The 22,658-nt window shown below is 40.5% G+C and overlaps 1 protein-coding gene across 1 annotated transcript in view; it reads right to left on the bottom strand.

Annotated features, from left to right (window-relative positions):
* The window catches only part of DOCK4 (dedicator of cytokinesis 4), a 405,154-nt gene that overhangs the window by 213,428 nt on the left and 169,068 nt on the right, over window positions 1–22,658 (bottom strand). Inside the window, exon 8 of the mRNA XM_019492471.2 lies at window positions 21,375–21,526. Coding sequence (XP_019348016.1) covers window positions 21,375–21,526 — 152 coding nt within the window. The remainder of the gene's footprint in view (window positions 1–21,374; window positions 21,527–22,658) is intronic.

Here is a 22,658-nt window from a genome sequence, read left to right as displayed (position 1 = left end):
GGCAGGAGACAGATACCAGGATCATTTATGGATTTTTCATGAAATATCTGTTTAATAAAATGGCATAACAAAAATGGGGAGCAGGGTCCAGAACCCAGGGCTCCCTTCCTCCCAGGGAAACGTGCTGAAACATCAAGATTCCTTTTGCTCAATCTCCTCCTTGATGGCTTTAGCAGTTCTTTCTACACAGTAGGCCAATCTGAACAGGAAAGGTTCTCTAGCCAGCCCCATAGTCTAGTGCAGTGGTTCTCAACCAGGCTCATGCTCATAGCACCCTGGCATACCTTGATATATTTTCAAGGGTGCCACAGGGTACCACACAATGTTAGTACTATCAGGTTTACATACATGATTCACAAGATAAGTCAAATTTTTTTTTCAGATAGAAATCCACAGTTGTAATCTTTGAGTTCTCTGCAAAATAAAAACTGCTCTATTATTATTCTGTAGGAAGAAAGAGAGTAAAAACTAAGAGCTGGCACTTTCCAAGGGTGCCTCAAGTCTATTCTGGGGTGTCTGGAGTCTAAAAAGGTTGAGAATCACTGATCTAGTGGTTAAGGCACTCTTTTGGGAAGAGGAAAATATAGGTTTGGAGTTTCTTCAGGCTGAGAAGTGAAACAAATCCAGGCCTCCCACTTCCTGGAGATGTCTTTTAATCACCTGGCCATCATCAATACCATCTGCTGTATTTTTTTTAAATCACAGTGATCATAAGTATTTCACTTGGTCAGATTTGGGACCACCAGCACTTAGGTGCAGGACACCTAAGTTGCAAATCCCAGATGCCTTGCAGGGAGAGCATTGGAGGTGGGGGGCGGGAAGTCAGAGGATGACACAGACATCTAAATGCTAAGCCTTGCCAAAATGCAAAATGACAAAGTCCATGAGCATGTGAAGTAGCTGAACTTTCGGTACCTAAGTCAGTTTATGCCAGAAAACTAAGGTGTCCAGAGGATCTCAGATGTCAGTGGGTTAGGCATAGTTTCCATGAATCACTGTTTGACTTCAGGTGCTCAAAATTGCATCACTCTCCCATTTTAGGTGCATATGTTCTTTTGCAGATCTCTAAGGGCGTGTCCAGACAAGCCCGCATGTGCCTCTTGCCACATCTCAAAGCAGTTTGAGACGTGGCAAGAGGCATACTGGGACCAAAAAATTGTTTCCCACACTGCATATTTGCAGCATGGGCTCAAAATTTGATACCTGGATATCCCGGTATAAAAAAAAACCAAAACCAGGAAAAAAAAGCAAGGCAGGGCATGGTCCAGGACCATGCCCTGAGGCAACCGGCGGTTCGGGTCCTCCAAAGACACTCTGGTAGCCAGGCAGAGCATCTCTATGCTTGTTCCTTGGCCCGATGCTGCAGCACGCTGCCTGCCCATGCAGGGCAAACAGCAATGCAGGTTGCAGCTACCTGGACCCAGGCCCCGTCCCAGGTAAGTGAGAGGTGGGGGGGATAGAGGGAGGGAGGATGTGAAGGTGTGGGAGACCGTGGCGGGGGGTAGCTCAGGAGGGATGAATCCCCCAGGCGCCCCCCTCAGGGCTCACATGCTGCCCTCCCCCCACATGACCCACAGCCCCCCTGCACAGCCCAGAGCTCACCGGCAGCAGCAGCAGCGGCCATCAGGGTGCTCAGGACCTCCTGGCATGGCCCCCCTAGGCATTACAAGGCAGCGCAGCTTGGCTCCAGGCACCTGGCACCCAGCGCTGCCTGTGCCATATCATGCAGGGCCATGCACCTTCAGGCAACTCCTGGCTGCTCGAGCTGTCACTTGGGGCCCCATGCCCGGTCGGGTCCTGTGTGTATGGAACAGGCCTGGCTTGACGGCACACAGGGGCCACGCATGCAGGACCCAGTCCAGCATGTCCCAGGCAACAGCCCCCACTGCCAGACTCCTGCAGTGGGTAAAGGGTGTAGGGAACTCTTGGTTATGGCTGCTTCAGCAGTCATGCTGGCACAAGAGCCTAGTGTCCCCAGATACCAATTGGCTGAACCCCAGAAGCTCCTGAGAGCAAGTACCCCTGAGCTGCTTGCCATGGCAGATTTTATATTCCTAGGGCCAGCACAGGGTAGGTTTTTATAATGCTGGGGCCAGCACAAGTGCTGGCCCCAGGCTCTAGCTCCTCCTGGCTGCAGATCCAGGAGGAGTTGGGCAGCATTATTTTGCCCCAAGTGGCACAACTTACCCCACACCAAAGTGCATGTCCAGGCATGTGCACCAAGGCAAAAATCCCCGGCTCAAATTTGTGCCAGTCCTATTTGAGCTGCTGCAAGCGCACATGCCTGCAGGTGTGGATGGCTCTCTAAGAGTTCAAAAAATCAAGTTACACTCCAAAAGTCATGAGATTTTAGAAAGAATTCTTTATTTTTAAGCCAAATAGATTTACATGTTTTTTTGTTGCCTCCTAGTTTCTGAGCCCAAAGCCGTTTTCAACTTTCTCTCTAAAACCATGACAAATAGACCTCACTTCTTGAAGTTTCTGTAAACACATGCATTTGATAACTGAGATTTTAAACAAAACCATTAACTGTTACAGGACTTGTGATATCATCATGAGAATTTGCAATACTGCAACTACTATGCTTACTGAATGAAAGCATTTTAAAGTAATGTTATCCTGTACTAGCCACCTCTGTGGAATTAGACTAAATGGTGTCTCCAACAGCAAGCTGATGCATCATGTTAACTTTTGAAAAATGCATTCAGAGAGTTTAGCTGAGACATTGCTTTATTCTCATCCTTTCATCCCAAACCATCCCCCCAAAACAACAAACTGTGAACCTTCAGAATAATTCAGGTCTTGCTGAGTTATTCCTTTTTTCATGTCAGCCTATAAGACATTCTTACATGTAAAGATGGGTGAGTGTGGGGTGCTAGGAGTCGGGGCTGCGCGCGCTGGTCTCTGCCTATACAACAGGGCTGGAGTGGGGAGGAGTGGGAGTGGGCACGTGGGAGTGCAGTGACAGCTAGAGTGCAGGGCCTGCACCAGTGCCCCACAGCCAGTGCTGGCAGGGCCCAGGGTGGGGCAGCAGGAGCACAGGGTCCAGGCCAGCAGAGCTCTATGGAACCGCGCCAGCTTCCCTTTCTCCCTGCTGGTGCAGCCCAGCCCTGCTCCAGACCCCTGCCAGCCCACGCCCCATGCTCCTGCCAACCTGCTCTGGGCCCTGCCAGTGCTGGGCCAGGGCACTGGCATGGGCCCCATGCTCCCACTCCTTCCACCCTCACTGCCACTTTCCCACCGGCTACTCTCCACCACATGGCTCCCAGCTACATGGCCATGATCAGCTGGATTCGGTTCACAGGCCATGTTTTACCTACCCCTGATGTAAGGCATAGTTCAGCTTTCCTTAGCTAACATTTGCCATATATGCATTTGTCAAGTCCAGAAAAAAAAACATTCTAGAAAATCCTTACAAAAACTCTACATTTTCAATCTTCCAAAGGTCATCTGTGCCCTTCTCAGAAATCTCTATGGATATTTTCATTTTTCTTCACTTTTGATTAGGAATTAAGCTTATCTGATTTTGCAATTAGCGCAGCCATGGCTTTCCAGTGAAAGCCTAATACATGATTAATGAATTTAACTCTCAGAAAAACACCACGAAAATTCATCTCTCCTTTACCCATGTTAAATGCATATGCTGACTTTGTGAAATCTTACAGCACTGCATTCTAAATGATGTATGAAATGAAATCCTTACATGGTGCACAGAGAGAATCACAGACAACACTGAGCTCTCTGTGATCATACTACTTTAATGCTACAGCACAGACATAACCAAATACTATCCCGTTCCACAGAAATACCAGGGATGTTGTCAGGCAGGATCCCACAAGGAATTATTTACTGGTTAAAAAAACCAGGAAGATAATTCCCTGTCCTTTTAAATACTTAAATTAAAAAGTAGCCCATAAAAGATGTGAATATTGTACAAATTGCTGGGTAATAAAATGCAACTAGATTTCTTAATTGCTGCACTCTACAAACCTCACATACAGGCATTTCATGTATAGAAAGTAAGAAACAACAAAAAAAATACCTAGGCATAAATAATTTGATGCTGCTAAGAAATCAACTCTAACAGTTCTGATTAAACTCTGCCTGTATAATCAGAGTTCGTGCCATTTCAATTATTCTCTTGAAAAGGGTCAGCTAATTACTGTTATTTTCTCCCATACCACCTCCCTCTGCCTCCCAAAGGCATGCACTTTATTTTTGGGTGAGTAGAATGACGGGGTAGGCGGGGAGAAAAAAAAACATTTTTCCAAGCTGCACAGAAAAGGGACAGAGCCTAATCTTCAGCTTACTCAGGCTCCCTTTCCTGATCAGGCAAAAACTAGTTTTAACAGTATCACAGCTTAATTGCCAGCAGCAATTGGCTTCTCACCCAAAGCTGAAACTGTAGCTGCTGCTGAAGACTGAACACCCTGGGTGGATTCTGGATTTTGAAAAGTTAGTTTGATTGGTGGAAGATCAAGACTATTGAAAAGGAGAGAGGCTCATAAACACTTGTGGAGTGAAGAACGATTAGCAGGAATCAGGCAGATTATAATGAACCAAGAAGTCAATTGATGTCAGGGCTTTAGGCTAATTTTCCTCCTAATGTTCTTCCTCACCACTAGCATCATAGTGGTTGCAAATTCTTCTCTAGCTCTCACCACCACAAATACCTGGAGAGGAGTGCTGTCTTCTAAAAGCCACTGTTTCAGCAGACTTGCACTAACCATGCATGGCCTGGCTGGAAAAAAGCTGCTGACATCTCATCTCCTCTGCTGACTCACAGACAGTGTTAAGCGTGGCAATAGAGGAAAAATAAGCTTGAATATTGTATTCTCTACATTTACAAACAGTAGTGTCCAGGTGCAAAGGAAAATATTCTTCAATATATATTTTTACAATGGCTTGAAGTAGCAGCAAAGTAAGTTTAGAATGGATAGCCGAAAAAACTTCCTCACTGTTAGAACAGTGAGGAGGTAGAATAGACTGCCTAGGGAAGTTATGGACTCTTCATTACTGGAGGTGTTCAAGAAGCCACTGGTTAGGGATGATCCAGGTGTAGCTATGCCTTTGTTCTACTATGGGTGTTTCCCATGCTTTTGGGCTTTGCTGGTTGCTCCCAGCCCCCTCTTTCTGCTACATGTGTCAGGGTGTTTTTAAGCCTTCCTCAGAGGCAATGGGTGTGACTGGGGTATGCCAATGTTCCTGCTGGGAGCAAAGCTAGAGGGCCCTGGCTAGGGGGTCTTGCCCCTCTGCTTAGGGTCAGACCAAATGGCATATTTGGGGTCACGAAGCAGTTTTACCCCATGCTCAGATTTGTACAGACTGTGGGGGGGTTTGCCTTCCTCTGTAGTATGGGACATGGCCCTCCATCTGGGATCTCTTGAGCATATATTGACAATATTTCATAGAAGCAGAAGATTGGCTGCTGTGGTTCCTTTGCTTTACTTGTGGCAGGTTAGAGTGTTACATCTGTGTTGTGTCAGCGTGGATGGTAGTCTTGTGGAGAATATAGATTATTCTTTGTATGGGAATGGTTTGGAAAGTGATGATTGATCCTTCCTCGGACAGGGAGTTGGACTAGATGACTTCTGGAGGTCCCTTCCAGCCCTACCTCTCTATGATTCTGTGCATGTAAACAAGCTCATGACGAATTCATTAATTCACATGCTTACAGTGATGTATGTACTCAGACCTCTTGGTTCAGTGAAGGAGTCATGGAGACAATACTCTCAGTCTGTAAAGATGAAAAAATCCATATGTTTCTCAATATTGACCCTTCTGGATAATTAAAGTCACTATTAGATTTCAAAGGGAATACCAGCCCTTCCTCAATCAAAAATATTAATAAAGAAATTGTATGAAAATAAAGTCAGATTTTTTTTTTAATAGAAAGGTTCTCAGGGCTTTGATAGGAAGGTGAAGGAGCTCAAGTTTTGGGAGTCTGTAATGGACAATGTGGATAGGCTGTATAGCATTTGCCTTGTATTCCGAAGTCTTTAGTACTGTACAAGCTTCCCTCCCTTAAAATGGATACTTTTTCTTGAAATTAAAATAAAAGAATTGTACTCATACAGTCCTCAACTATCTGTACACCAATAAACCAGCAGAGAAAAACATTTTGATGGATAAACTGCAATTTCTAGTTTTCAGTGGATTTTCAAATATACCAATTTGATGAGAAAAAAAGAAAGTCTGAGGTTAATTATTTCTACAAATGCCACTCAAGAAGGTGAAGTTGAGAACACTGCACAAGGACAGTGAAATGGTAATTCTGGTTTATTCTTTGACAAGATGAGATGACAGAGTATATGCAGCATTTAATATAAAACCAGAAGTGCACAAAAGGGAAAACAATCTTGGTCCTATTAGCCTTAGGTAAACAATCTATTCCTATTTGCCTGTGCTGTGTATGAATCTGTGTTCATCTGATGACAAGGTGACAGTTGCAAACAAGGGTGTTCGAGGTGATGAGATGGGGATGATTAACATGCCCATTTATCTCTGCTCCTCACAGGGAGGCGGCCAGGGGCATCAATCATTCTGGATAAAATTTTCCTATCATATTGACACAGACACAAAATATTACATGTATTAACAGAAATTCTCATTACCACCTCTCTTTCTGAAGGGCCTCCTTGGAATTGTTAAATTAATAGATATCCTTATTTGGAACAATAACATAATTAACAAAACAGTTTAGAGAAGACACAGTTGCATGGAAGCTTTGTTTGACATTTGCAAATGTAAATTCAGTTAAATAACAAGAGAAAATTACTTCCATATTCTACAGCTACAAATCAGGATAACATACAGAACCTCAATACTGTACAGATTTAAAGGTCAGCAAAGCAACTGGGATTTTAGGAAGGTGATGCTGCGCTGTTCTCTTGCATACTGATCCATACTAAGAACTGAATCCATATATTTGATCTGGACAAATGTAGCAAGGATGTTTAATTCTCTCTATTCCCTTTTTGTATAAGCTCCCGAGATGATGGTAGCCTGCATTTTTTTGTTTTTTTAAATGCAAAATTTTTGGTTAACAATGTGCTATGAATTTAAATTTGGATTTGCACTATTTGCACTCTACATGTAAAAGCTTCTGAGGAAACTGAGAGAAAGCTGTTACCTAGAGAGTAGATGGAAAGTGTGAACCTGTATAGTGTCTTACCGTTTAACTAATGGTTTTCTATAACACTTAACACTGTAGCATTTAAGCATTTATGACCTGGAATTTCAAGAGGAAAGCATCTAAAAAAAGACTAAGCAAGATCGCCTTGCTCATAAATAGCCCAGACACTGATAAGGTTTGCCTGAAAAATATTATCTATTTAAAAGACCCTGTCTAACACAATCTACAACCACTTTGTACTCATTAAATCAACCACTGCTGTAACAAATTGGCACATGCTGTTGCAAATTTAAAATACAGCCTTCAGATGATGCTGTGAGGTGAAAAGTAGATGGAAGCAATATTGTTGAGAAGAAAAACTGAGAAAACTTGATTAACTGAGATGTATATATACACATGTCTTATATAGCACCTAATTATATAAGACATATCTGTGGAGAGAGAGAATACTACATACCAGGAGTAGGCAACCCGCAGCACGGGCACCAGAGCATGGCATATGAATGCATTTTGCTTGGCGCATGGACCTCAGGGCAGACGGCAGGAAAGGGGCTGCACTGCCACAGCAGAAATCCCCTCGTTGCTCCCCCTGCTGTACACCGCTGGCACGCCAATATCTTACAAGTTGAGGTTGCAGGTGTTTGGCAACCTGCCCAAAAATGTTGCCAACCCCTACTATATACTATATCCTTAAGTAGTATGCAAAATAATTATGTATTAATTCTCAGCTGAAGACCTCAAAAGACAATACAAATATGATCACTATATTCCTGAATGTATACATGGGGAAACTGAGGCACAGAAAAATTAAGTACCTAATTTAGCACATTGGGTATATCAGAGGCATAAGCATGAACAAAACTCAGATCTCTTTCTTGTCCATGTCCAGTGATTGGGCCATACTGCCCCTCAGTGCTGCTATAAAACCAATTTTCTTAATACAAAAGTGTCTTGTTTTTGGCAATAAAACAGTATTCTGATGACTAGAAATGTAAATAATTTGCGATGACGAGAGTCACCCAATGTGCAACTTCATCCCTGTTGCTTGCCAGACCAATTTTAATAAAAGCAGATAAGCTGAGCCTTTCCTAGATCTGATAAAAAAGAAATCAATATATTTTTGATGAAAGAATTGTTCCCATCAGAGCTCCAGTGTAACTGGGCCCTCTGGCTGTGCTGAAGCCATGCTGCTACATGTACTACTGCAGCTAGCAAATGGCAAAAGAAGGGATAGGGAAACCCAAACCCTCTCCCTGTCCCCCCCAACACTCACTGTGATCAGATGTATGATTTTCCAAGGGAAAATTAAAGTGAAACTCCACCCATTAACTTCGTTAATTAATGTGTGTAACCTGTTAAAGACAAGTTACCCCTCTCATTCTGACCCAATTAAAATAGACAAGGCTAATTTAAATACTCTTTACAGTGGCATGAAGAGGGAAGGGTCTTCAACCCCCCCCCCCCCCCCAAAAAAAACAAAAAACAAAAAACAACCCCCTAATAATCATACAGTTTTAGAACCATAATGCAGACCGTCTACATCCTCTGGTACACCACCCTAATGTTTAACTATCCCATTATCTAGAACATAAAACACTTTTCACCAAACAAAGGAAAAATTCAACTTAAGGTGTATTTTATATACTGAAGCTATATAACACAACGTATCTGAAATAACTATAATAAAAAGTTGAGCAAAAATTCAATTTAATTTATTTAAAAAACATTGTTCCTTCAGTTTTATCCTCTTAGTTTTTGGCAGCTGCAACTTGTATACCATGAAGCTTGTTATACCTTTGTCTGCAAGGCTGAAAAGTCCCCGGCTGTTTTTTTTTCCCACAGAGATAAACCTATATACTGATCAAGTCACACTTCCCAGCTTTCTCTTTCATAAACTTTACAGCTTAGGCTTTGAATCATGAAATGTGTTTTCTAGCCCCTGGATCATTTTTTGCTGACTTCAAGTTATCTGCAGTATTTCCATAGCCTTATTAAAGTGGACACCAGCAATGTACCCAGTACTCCAGGAAAGATCTTCCCTACTCCTACTTGAAATAATTCTTTAACTTTTTGAATACATGCTGCTCAAAAAAGCTGCTAATCATATTAAGTCTATCCAAAAAAACCTGTTATTGCATTCTTTAACCCTCACTGAATTATTCTAAACTTGCCTTATTCTGTTTCCAATAATATGATACCAAACAGAGTCAGTTAGCAGCAACCTTTATAGGGAGCATCCTATGGTATGGAAAATGTTTCCAGGGCAAATGTTACTGGTAAGTTTCCCTGATATTGTTAAAAACAAGTGTTGATTGTATGAAGATATACAAATGTCCCCAAGTTCTTCACTGGCACCAACAGCAAAAGGATCATGGAAAGACAGGTGGCAGAAGCAAGGACAAAATAAAGTAGTATATTTATTTGTTTTATAACAGTTATAGTTCATTATATTTAAAAAAATGTTAAAAGAACATCATGGTTGCAAAGTCAAGTTCTCAAAGTTAGGAAATGCCAGAATGGCTATGTAAACAAGTAACATACGTGCAATTTGTATTCCAGACCGTAAACACAGCACTTTACAAAAAAATTCCACATTTACAGCTTTCCCAAGAAGCCTTAGTCATAGATAGTTTTTGCACTATACCATGAAATCTGGGCTGAAGCAGTAAACCAAGTTGTTTTTTCAGATGTTTATGAAACTTCCAATTCAAGTAAACTGAGTTCTGGTAACTATAATCCTGGGTAAATGTAATATTTTGCTATTAAGCTATTCTCTAGTCTCTTTAGTCTCCTAATTTTCATAAAACTATATGTAATTAACTATATAGTCCTAATAACACATATAAGTTTCAAAGCAGCACAATGCTTACCTAACATCTACAATGCAATTCACAATACTTAATAAAAACTATTTTCATTGTTGCTGCCTAAAGTAACATCAAGTGATTTAAAAAAAGACTAGAATAAAGAAATGTGTTGCTTACATTACTGGATCTCATTTTCATTGTTGTACTATGAATTTACTGCATATGCTTATTCTTAGTAATAAAAAGTGTGAGTATGTATCTAAAACTTTCACAATTGACGAACAGGTTAAAATGCGAACTTCAGCAGATTTCAAAACACAATAGAAATGAGCTAAGTGCTGCTAAATAGCCTAGTTAAAAAAGTAAAGCTACGTTTTCCTTTAAATTAGGAACTCATTGTTTATAGTACTTTTTTAATTGAATAGCAAACCTATAATACAGATTAGACTGAAGGACTCAGAACATCCTAACCATCGTAAATACTTATAAGCCTCTGTCTTTGGAATTTACAATCTTCATTTTACTTCTTGGAACTGTCAGTTACAAAAACCAGATGCTAGAAAAATGAGAAATGAAGGCTCAGCACTGAGATGAGTTCTTATGATTTTGTTTCTTACAGGCAGTTGCAGAATATATCCCATTACATATGTCCTCCATTAAAGTTGCAAAGACCAAGGGAAGAGAGTTCATAAAAGGCATCTCTTTACACACACTGAATAATGGTACATGTGGATCACAAACTAGCCAAGATAAAGCTTGTCCAGGAACATGCACTCCAAATAACAGACTGGGATATAGTTTGACTCTGTGCCCCCCATAAACAGTGTAAAAAACAAGAGAAGACTGAGAACATTCTCCCCTGATAACAGGAGAAAAGATCAAGTGGCTCTGTAGGAAAAGGTGAAAATGTTTGTTTGAGACATTTCATGTTTCTTGTTTCAGCTGTGAAAACAATGGAAGTGAACAACTGTGTATGAACTTCATGTGGTGGAAGTATTCCCTATATATTAAGGCAAGGTTCTTTGAGTAGATGTGATATCATTTATTAGACCAATTGAGTAGTTGGGAAAAAGTTCTTAGCAAGCTTTTGGGTGCAGTCACCTGTCTTCAGGCATAGGGAGTCTCTGCTGTTCTGAGACTCAAAGAAATGAGAGAACCTAAAAGTGTGGCAGGATGCGAGTGAAAATGTAAACCTGCCAACACATCTCCAGCACCCCCATTATCACTATACCCTACAACAGAACCATCACCATTCCTGGATCTTACAGCTGCGCCTCCAGAAATGTAATATATCTCATCCAGTGCACCAAATGCCCTGATGGAAAATATGTTGGAGAAACCAAACAACAACTGTGCACCAGAAAAAATGCACACCGAAAATCTATCAAAGACAAGAATACACAGCTACCTGTGGGGGCAAACTTCTCACAGGACAATCACTCCCTCTCTGATCTCTCAGTTCTCAAAGGGAACTTACAACACACCTTCCATGAGCCTATGAACTTCACTTCATAAATCTACTGGATACAAAAAATCATGGACTTAATATAGACATTGGTTTCATGGCACATTACCAGGTACCTGCCTGACCTGACCACCTACATTTTTCTTTTCCCCACCTTTTCTCCCCTCCCCCTTTTTCTTCCCTTTGTCTCCCTGACCTCCTACTATTCCTTTCTTCATTGAGAGCCTCTTTCCTATCCTGTATTATTACCTCTGTAATGCTTCCTTTCGGCCTTTTCCCTACTGCTTTCTTCCTCCTCCCTCCCCTGCTTTACGTTTTGTTTCTCCTTTCTACCTATTTATATTTTCACTACATCCTCTCACACTTTGAGCTTCTCTCATTCCTATTTTCCTGATTTCCAGCTATTTTCTTTTTCACTGACAGCCTCTTTTCCACCTTGTATTCTATCACTGTAATGTCTCCCTTTAGTGTTTTTCCCCCAGCTCTCTTCCCCCTCCCATCTCTGCTTTACCTTCATCTTTCTAATTTCTACCTATTTACATTCTCACTGACATCCAGCCACACTTTTAGCTTCTCTCATTTCTTGGAGTCTCAGAACAGCAGAGACTCCCTGTGCCTGAAGAAGGGTGACTGCACCCGAAAGCTTGCTAAGAACTTTTTTCCAACTGCTTAGTTGATCTAATACAAGATAATCGCATCTACCCAAAAAACCTTGCTTCCCTATGTCCTTAGACCAAAATGGCTACAACCAAAAACCCTATATATTAAAGTTCTTTAATATGCAATCAGTCCTTCAAACTAAAACATCTCAGGATAAATTTATGTCAAGGAACCATAGTGGGGGAAAGGAATAAGAACACAAAGCCAAATGATACAGTAGTGCAAAAATTAAGAAATTGTGACATTACACAACGGTGAACAATAAACAGATTAATTCACTGGTTTATGTCAATAGCCAAACTGATTGGGTTGCATTAGTTCCCAAAGAGGAACATACATCTTTAGAAGGTAAAAGGGACTGTGGGAAGGAATACAAGGTTCCTAGAGGACAACATTTTTGAATAGTTAAGTTCAGGAATCAATTCAGGCTGAGTTTTCTGTCTGTTGTTAATTACATTTTAACAAAGAGTAGTTTATGTAAGCCAGTATATTTGGATTTATTCTGCATGGGTGAATATGAATGTTCTCTTATAGAAGCAATGTAAAATTTGCTTACACCAGTCAAGTAGAAATTGAATGACTAATAATGGTAGATAAAATGCATCATCTCCAGAAACAAACATAAAAATCTGCTACAATTCAGAGTTAAATATGCAATTATTATTGAGCAAGCTTCATAATATTTAGTTAATAAATATTTACCACTAGCACAGACTTGCTTTTATAGAACCATAAGCGTTAGTAAATAATATTAAGGTTCAAGATTTAGTGAGTTTTCTTAAATGTAGATATGCATATTCAAATTAGTATAATTACACAAATTTGAAACACTTGGTAATAAAGTGATATTAATTATTGTTGATCATTCACAAGAATGATGAAGTCTTAAATTATGCTACATCAGTAAATTACATCTGCATCAAAATTAAATGAATGCAATACAACTGAGGTTACTTGTAAATATAAAGCAATGCTTAATAATACCTTTCTTTAGAAAGATGGACTTGATCCTACTTCCATTAAAAAATGGCAAGATTGCCATTTGCTTTAAACCTGCAGCATCAACATGTAATTTGAGGGCATTATCCATGGTCCACAGAAATCAGTGGAAAAGCCTTCCAATGCCTTGAATAGGCTTTTGACCATATTCAGTTAAATGGAAGTTGTATTCTACAGTATTCTCTAGAGAGAGATATTCATAAAGCAAATCTCTTTGACAAGTTAAAAACCAGGATTTTACTGAATTTTTGTCCCAGCTCTGAGACTTACTTATTCCCTTGACCCCCACGAGTCATTTTTCTTACCCTCAGTTTCTAACGCATATAAATTATGGACAAGCATGGTGGGGAAGGTTTGTCAATATTTGTGAAATGATTTTAAAACAGGAAGTGCTATATACATGAAGTATTATTATTATTTTTGTTTCCTTATAATAAACACTACAGAAAGAATCATAAAGCAAAGTTACATTAAGTTGGTAAACTCATTGTTTAACTGGTGAAAGAGAACAAGTATGGAAACCATGAACATAGTGTTGATTTTTAAATCCCATGTCTCTCTCAGAGGTGCTTTCCTTTCCTGCAACCTTGTGACAAAGTATTTAGCAGAATTTGCAGATTCTTTGGAATCTGACTTGTGATCTCTAGGCTGTTAACTGTGTGCCTTAGCACCTGCACCATCCCACCCTCTCCCTCCGGGGTGCTGAGAAGCACCTTCATCCACTCAGGCTCCAGAACCTGAAATTTTCTCCTAAGGGTAGGCACCTACAACCCTTTCTTTCAGGAGCTAAGCAGGACTCGCTCTTTTCTTGTGAATCACAGGTAGAAAAGAAAATAGTACCGATTTGATTTTTGTACAAATTGTAGCAGCTGGAAGAAAAAGATAGCACTGGTGGTATCCTCCGTTAAACAATAGTTTGGGTGGTTAGATAGTGGGAGATCCAGGTTTAATTTTCTCCGCTGCCTGAGGACATTCACACTTGTATCTTGTTCCCCCCAGGCTATAGCCTGTTCTAGAAGGGAGCACTCTGCTCAGTGAAAACAATTCAAGATTTACTGTGCCAAAGAAAAAACACAATTCAGGATCCTTAACAGCTATGCTGTTACCAGTGAGCTATAGTCTAGAAACCTTGGGAAGGATTATCGTATCTAATCTCCTTTTCTAGCTATTCAACAATGGAAAGCAGCATCCATCATTATTGCATCCAGATAAAAGCCAACCCCCATCAGGGTGGATTAGACCTGCTTTGGGAATGCAGACCTCAGGACGTGTAGGTAGAGGCTCACCTAATTTGACTGGATGTAGGCGCAAGATGGTCCTGAGCTGCTCAGCCCCTGACAAGACTGGAGTTTAGGTACCCCCAGTGTTAGGAAGCAGTTGAAGGGGGGGTTTCAGTATTGCAATTTTGGACTTAGGCACCTAAATTCTGCCTGAGTCAAACTTTAGGCACCTACATCCTGTTTCAGGGCCTGGCTCTTATTACATAGCTTAGTAATACATGTTCTACATAACATGATTTCCTATTTACATGTGTGGTTCTGGATTCTGTTCCCTCCAAAGTCAGTGACAGAAGCTCACTATGCTCTGTGACCACTGTTTAGTGTGACTCATTTGTTATGGTACAACTCATGTCATAGACTATCTAACTGCAGCAAAGAAACAATCTTTCATTCCCTTTCATGGTGCAAAGGCAATATCATAAATTCATTCCGCTTCTGACAATTCTGTCCAAGGAAATTACAACTTCATCATGGCCTGGGGACAAACTTCTTCTTGCACCTTAATATAAAGCCCAGTTATTAAACCATTATTTTCCCAATATTACTAAGTTTACTTTTTGTTTTCAAATCAAAGAATCATTATGCAGGTACCATGAATTAAACCAGTACTCAAGATAGTGCAAAAATACACCCCCCCCAGTTAATATCATATGCTTCCAACATTACTTTAGCTTACACTGGTTTAGAAAAATCAAGTTACAATTCTTGCAGGTGATAGTCATAAGATCAAACCAGACTGAAGCTAAAAAATACATCCCCTATTACTTACCACATTTTCTTGCTACAGCACCCCCCATAAGATATACACCTTGTTTTGAAAGGTAGGATGAAGAAAAAATGGTATTTCCTTGTAGTAAGTAACTGAGGAGCAGTAGCAGCGAGGGAGCCAATCCTGCCTCTGTTCTGCTCCCTGTGAAGCATGTGTGTATTTTACTTTTGCCCAGTAGGTGGAGGAAACTGCTCTTACTGTATTTCTTGCATAACGTGCACTCCAATTTCCAACAGCACATTGGTTGCTTATTAGAAAAAAGTCAAAGAGAACAAAACTATCATTCTTAACTCATTTCTGTTTACTTTTCCCTCTACATGTTATCCCTGCTCACAAATTGTAATTATAATTAATTGTTAGTACTGTATTTACTTGAATCCAAAATGAGGTTTTTCTTACCCAGTCAGCATAGGGGGGAAAAAGCCTAGTTTTAGATTCAAGTACGAGCCTAGGGCAGGCAGCAGCTCAGCTCTGGTTTGGTCCTATGTCAAGGGCCAAGGCTGGAACCGAGCTGCCACCTGCCCTAGGCCTGGGTGGCTCTTGCAGCAGGGGTGAGCAGCAGGGGAGTGCCAAGGACACCACATGGTGGGGGCAGAGGAGGGCAGGCACATGGGGAACACCTTCAGTGTGCAGCCTAGTGGGGAACATGGGGGAAACAATGCAGCCTGTTCCCCTCCAGCCACTTCCCCCACTCCCTGCTGCTTACCTTCAGCTCCAGCTGTGGCCTTGGCCTGGGGGAAGTACAGGCAGTGCGGATAGGCATGGAGGGAACAAGGGACGGGGGGGGGGGGGAGGCAGGCATGCAGGAGTGGGAGGAAAGGGACAGAGGAGGCAGGCAGCAGGGAGGATGGGGGGGCAAGTGGCAAAGCAGGCAGCCAAGGGCACAAGGGTCTGGCTGCCCACCCCCCACTGCCACTTTGCCCTGCCACAGCTGTGGGGAAAGAGGGATGGCCGAATTTAAGATGACCCTTCAATAAGTAGTTTCTATATATGGAATATTATAACACATTTATAATTTTCCATATATAGGATCTAATTATTGATGGGTCATCTTAAGTTGTCTTCAATTCAGGTAAATATGGCATTTATGCATTGCATATTTATAAAATAGTGTTCTTTTGAAATTGAGAAAATGCCTGATTTTGCAGGGAACTGATTGTACTGCTTGGAGATAAATCCATTAACTAATCATAGAAGTCAATGCAAAATCCACAAAAACCATAGTTTTGATAAAGAAAGGAAGTGTGTTGGGTATCATATTTTTATTCCACTTGATAAACTATGTAGATTTAATGCGATTCATTCCCTTCTCCTAGGGACCTACTTAAATTGTGGTGAGATGAAACACTTTTTGCATGTTAGTCACAGCATAAAAAGCAAATGCCATGGTATTTCCTGGATGTGCTCCATCAGCCCCACCCTTTGGTGCTGACTGGTGGAGAGGCCCCAGTAGAGGGAGGAGGTACGAGAGGGCAGGCACCATCTTGTCTGCTGCTCTTTGTGCCTGCCTGCCAGCAGGTGCCTTCCCCGCCATGCAGGCTGCTCCCACTCAGAAGCCAGCATTTTACTTTATATTTTTTAAGTTGATTTCGCAGACAATCCAGGATGTCAGTTTCCATGACATCTGCGAAATCATAAATTAAGTAGACCCCTGCCTATTACAAAGCCTGCTTCTGAAAGCAGAAGCAAATAGGATGTGATCCTGATCCTCCCAGTTTAACAACGATGGGACATCCTCCTTTCCACACAAGCAATGAATTATTTACAGAAAAAAAACTATGGTTTAAATATGGCTTAAATCCACTAATGGCTGTCAGGTCTTTTAACCCAAGTAGTTTTCCACCACTATGAGAATTATTTCTCTACCACGACCAGTGATATGGAATTCTGTCTTTCATTCATTTACAATGAATATTTAAGGAAGTGTTCTCAGCTCTAACAAAAAGCAAATCTCTGCAGCTCTTTCTAACAGTTTCATGGGGGTGGGGGCTTGCCCTTTTCATACAGCTGTACATATTTTCATTTGTGTTGCTTATCGATACACTCAATCTTTAAAGATTCTGATCACCTTGATTTTCAGTTTTTAAATATAAATATATTTTTTAAAAGTCATAGCTCTAGGAAACCAGCAATATATATACAATGGAAATACAGCAAGATGATCTGCATCACAGACCTCTGTTCTTGCACAGCATGTTATTGCCTCCATGTTTGGGGGAGAATTCATTTCTGGGGTACAAATATATTTATAAGTCTACTACAGTGGAGGCACATCATACGTGCATTTAACTTACGTGAATTCAACTATACGCACTCGGCAAAAAAAGAGAGAGAAAAATAATAATTTAAATAGTGCGGGCGATTAATTGAGGGCCACAGAGAAACACTGACTAACGAAGAGTTAGGGGAACTAATAAAATCGTCTACAGAAGACAAAGATAATGACGACGAACAGGAAGAACCAGCAAATTGGAATCTTCATAAATTTGCTGAAGTGTTCCAAGAAGCGAAACACTTGAATGATTTAATTTTTGAATACGATCCCTCCATGGAACAAAGCCTCAAAATCACATGTAGTATTACAGAATATTTGAGACCGTACCAAGAAATGTTTGAGCAGCTCAAGAGACAACAGTGACAGTTGCCGATCACCACGTTTTTCAAGAAAAAGCAACCAGCAGCAGATGAGCCTATGCAATCAACTTCTCGAGCTGAACCAGAGCCAACCACTTCGTCTACGAGTCGCTCTTTGTCACCCAAGCCTGGTCCATTGTCTCCTGGATCGACATCAAGCCCTGACGAACCCCCAGTATGGGCGATTTAAGGGATTTTCAGGGGTAATTTTGACTATACGCGATTTTTGCCTTACGTGCTGACTTTAGAACCTAACCCCCGTGTAAGATGCGACTCCACTGTATATGAAAAGCTTTTGGGAAATTCATGCTCTGTTGCTTTCACTACCCATTCCCAAGGGCCTTTGTCTCATTTAAGCCTTTCAGTAAGTCTTGATCATTTTAGTGTTTAAGTTACATTAGATACTGTGCTAACAGGCAGAATCTGGGTAATTTACAGCTCTGTGTAAGTTTGTTAGCAAGCCTTTTGCAAACAAAAGAAAACTGTGGGGGTGAAGGGTGACTTGTGACATTTCAGCAAGAAAGACTTGGCTTTCTTATTAGGATTTCTTTTGTCTGCTACTATAGACTGTGCCACACTTTTCTCTAAGGACCCACAGATCTGATGATCAGCATTATTTCAGGAATCCAAATTTTTGTTAGAATTCACACATGCTTAACATGTTCATTAAGCAAGACTAATGCTGTAACCAATGGAGTGAAGAAAACTACTTTGAATTAGAATTTTGGATCACGTATACTTCCATATTGCTGCTCCCTGGCAGAGCTTTTTTCTTTCCTTTTTTAAGAAACCGAAGGAGGAAAAAGCAAAATAAATGTATACTGTTTATATATGAAGTCTTAATTATAAGACAATATCAATAAGAGTTTCCTCAGTTATTTTCAGAGGATGAGCAGGATGCTGGCAGTCAGAGCTTAACTCTAGAGAGTCACAAGCTAGTGGATAAGAATTAGGCAAGTCAGCAGCCAGAGGCAGGTGCCAGGAGTGGGCAATTCAGAAAGCAGGGATCAGAGCTGGAGGCAGGAACCAGGAATCAGCCAGGAATATGGCCTGTCAAGGAACCTACTATGAAGTGAAGGGGCTGTTGTTTATCAACAGGCAGCCATGCTATACAGGGAACTGGAGGCATTTAGAAGTAGTTAGGCCACTGGCAACCAGGTGTACTTGGGTAATCAGTCCCACTTGGGGACTAATTAATCTGCCACCTGCCCTGATTCCTGACAATCATTTTCACTACATTTTTAACACACTATTGCTTGCAAAGAGAATCCTGAATGAGACAGACATTAGCTAAAGCATTCTGAAATATGCTGCAGACATGGGTCACTTCCACAAAGCACACCAGAACATCCTACCGTGCACACAAAGCATACATAGAACTGTATTTCATTTATTACCGTGGCAACATTTATGCAGAGTTCACACACTGTTGGTTTCAATATTGTCAGTACTCTTTAGCAGTGCATCTCAAGGGAGTCTTTTCAACCTATGGTAAGCTGCCTTCACAGAGTCTGGTCTGCTCTCTTTCCACACTCCATGTTTTTTCAAGATTTACCAGAAATATGGATCGGAAATTCAGCGACTGTAAAGCTGCTACAAATAGCCATTGAACAACTCAGCAATTTGTGAGACAAGAATTAATAACTAGTGTCAGATCATGGCAGGCATGGGACATAAGCCTCTCTAGAACCTGTGCTTTTCTATAAGCATGCAACCCAGTTTCTTTCACTTCATACTGCTACTGCTGCCATAACGTTAGCATCTGTAACCAGCAGCTCCTTTAAAGTCTGAATCTCATTCTCAATAAATCCTTCACTTGTACCACATACTGGAATAAATGCAGAACATATTCATTTATGCATGCTTCATTCTCAGAGACAACCACAACTGTCAAGATAGCAATTCTCTCCTTTTGGTGGCTGTTGTTAGGTGTGCAGTCTGGACTTACATAATAGTACCTACCCATTTTGATGTTAACAATAGTTGCTTGTATGACCTCAGTAGCAATGTCTCAATTTATTCAGAACAACTTTCCTCCAGAACAGTGGGTAGGCATCTTTGCCCTTTATTTGCAACCATGGTTAGAAATAGTTTTGTCAAATACTGCCATTATTTCTGGCTGACACAAAAATTCTTATTGCCAGGAATGAAGAGGCAATATCACATTTATCACATTTATCTTCCCACCAATACTGAACAATAGCCATTACCCCATTAATGACCCCACAGCAGTGGTTTATTTCTCTCTGAGCTCTTACATTATTTTATAATTTCTCTATGCTGCAGTCTGCTATAAAATTCTTTCAATGCCAAAATTCTTTTGCTGCAAAAAGGAATTTGTCACTTCTGGGCTACATTCTTTCTATATGCAGGAGAGCAGGAAAACATTTAATTAATCACACTCTCAACTCAAACTTCTTGACACACTCTAGCAGATGGGCTCCTTGTGACTCTTCCCCCACTGGGCTCTTCTTCAGGCTCACATTTGCTGAGTGTGATCATAATATGGGCAGTGGTTTTCAGACTGTGTTCGTGGAACCCTAGGGTTCCATGATAAGTCATCAGGGGTTCTACAAAGAGACTGGGGTAATGGCTGAGCAGGCCAGAAAGCAGCATGCTGCCATTGTGTTATGAAGTGATAGGGTGAAAGGGTTCCGTGACTTCACAACATCGAAAACCACTGTCATCTGGCATGATTCCATTTCTCAGCCTACTATATCCTCTTTCATTTCCAGAGATATTCTGAGATGATCTACTTCAACTCTAACACTGCTCCTTTGACGTTTCATCCACAACATGAAGACGTTGTCAACACCTTTCTCCTTCCTTCCCTTTCCTTCAAAGAAATCAAAAGCAGAATTTTGCTATTGGACCCAACCATCACCATCAGCTACTGATTCTAATGACTAAAAATCATAACATAGGGAATCACCTGAAAAAGCCCTCAAGTACCATATAGGCCAGATCTGTGAATGGATACAAGGAAAGGTACTGACAGCAATGAGCAAGGTGGATGATCTTTTTAGCTGTATTTTTTAAGAAACAGAGGTAATTTGATTTTAAGGCCATAAAAGAGCTGACAGTGACCAGAACAAGAAATGATCAGGGCCTGGGCAAAATCTTAACTATCTGACAAACCCTAATTAGTTTTAAAATGAAGCCTGATCAGCCTATTAAAGCAATTATGTGATGTGATAAAGGGGACTAGACCCAAATATCCAAGATGTCCCATCCAGTCCTAAGTTCCTAAGAGGATCTCACTATTTGAGCAGAAGGATATGTTAAAAAAGCCCAACATTTACACTGCTAGTATCAACTGTACATGCACACGCACACACCCACCCCACAAAAACAAAACAATATTGACAACCTGAAGGGGCACGTTTGGTTGAGAAAAACATGTCATTCTGAAGCTAGAGTGGTATTATGAATAAAGGAGCACAAAATTTGAGTCCCAAAGGGAAATTACTAATGCCCTTCTAATAATCAAGGTTCTATTTTTGTTTTTAAATATAATGTTTAGTAAATAAATGTATCAGAATTACCTAAATCATGTAAAATTCAGTGAAAACAAATCCTTATGGATTACTGTTTTGAAATAAGCCTGGGAAAATTGAAGCATTACCTGATTGGTCGATTCTCTTTACTGTCAAAAAGTGAGAAGATGACTTCCAGTTCCTCTCCTAAATTGGAGCACATCAGGCTCTTCATCTGCACGAATAAATGGTGGCTACTTGCTGGGATAGGAGTATCTTTCTTTCTATGACGATGCTCCATCTACACAGCACCATCAAAAACGAAAGAGTTCAAATTATTAATAAAAAGTAATAATAAAGGTTGAGAATTGTAATTTTGAGAGTGGTTTCCTAAGCCAAAACTCCTTCTTTTAGGTGCAGTATGCTTTGCTTTGTACCAATTGATGCTTACGTATTTTTCTAAAGAAAATGGTGGTAAATGAGTTACCCAAGTTTATACCTGGCTTAGTCACAGTGGAAAGAAACCATTACTTCTATAGCCCCAGATATTTCTTTCTATATAATAGAGGTCATGATACTTTAAACTTGCAATTTTTCATTTTAAAACTGTTTTGAATAGCTATGAATCTAATATTTTAATGTCCGAAGCTCATGAAAGAGCTTTAAAAGACACTACATAATTCCATTTCAGTTACAAAGGTAAAACTGAAAGGTTAGGAGAACTTTCATACAGAGTAATCTATACCAAATTACTCTGTAGATCACCTACTATTTCCCTTACTCTCAATTTACTGTTTATAAACTTGATTATTTTAACTGAATGCAGGGTCTGGAAAAAAATTAAACTGCATTAATTCTGCCTTTTACATTGTATTAAAATAACTTACTTTTAAATACTGATATTTCTAAAGTACTCAAGATCTCAAACTAATGCTTTTTCTTTATTTTTAAAATGTATATTATTTCACAAATCACTAAAGGCACTTTTACACATGCTCCAGGGGTGAGGGGCAATGTTTTAAGCAGAGCGGCTCCAAGAGCCATGTTATATAGAGTACTGCAGTGTCTCGTGTATCAGCATCCCTGTGGTTCCAATTGGCAGTGGGAGTGCTTGAACTAAAGCCCATTCGATGATCTTTAGTTCAAGTGCTCCCACTGCCATTTTGAAGTGTGGGGACATTAATACACAAGACTCAGGTGGCTGATGGATTGCAGTAACTATAACGCTCCAGCAGACTCAATAGAGTCTACTCCGATGCACTGTAATTATAGCGCATTGGAATGGCTTCTGCAGTCATGTACAGGCACCCTAATTTTTTTTAATCTTCTTAAATTATTTTTGTGAACTAGTGAGTTCTTCCACATAACTGGTTTTAATCTCCCTTTGATTACCATTTATCCATATAATTAGAAAATATTTAAGACTTTAAAGC

The sequence above is a fragment of the Alligator mississippiensis genome, chromosome 4, assembly GCF_030867095.1.
Source record: "Alligator mississippiensis isolate rAllMis1 chromosome 4, rAllMis1, whole genome shotgun sequence".
Classification (NCBI taxonomy): Eukaryota; Metazoa; Chordata; order Crocodylia; family Alligatoridae; genus Alligator; species Alligator mississippiensis.
Note: the sequence above shows the minus strand (reverse complement) of the source record. Positions and strands in the feature narration are given on the sequence as shown.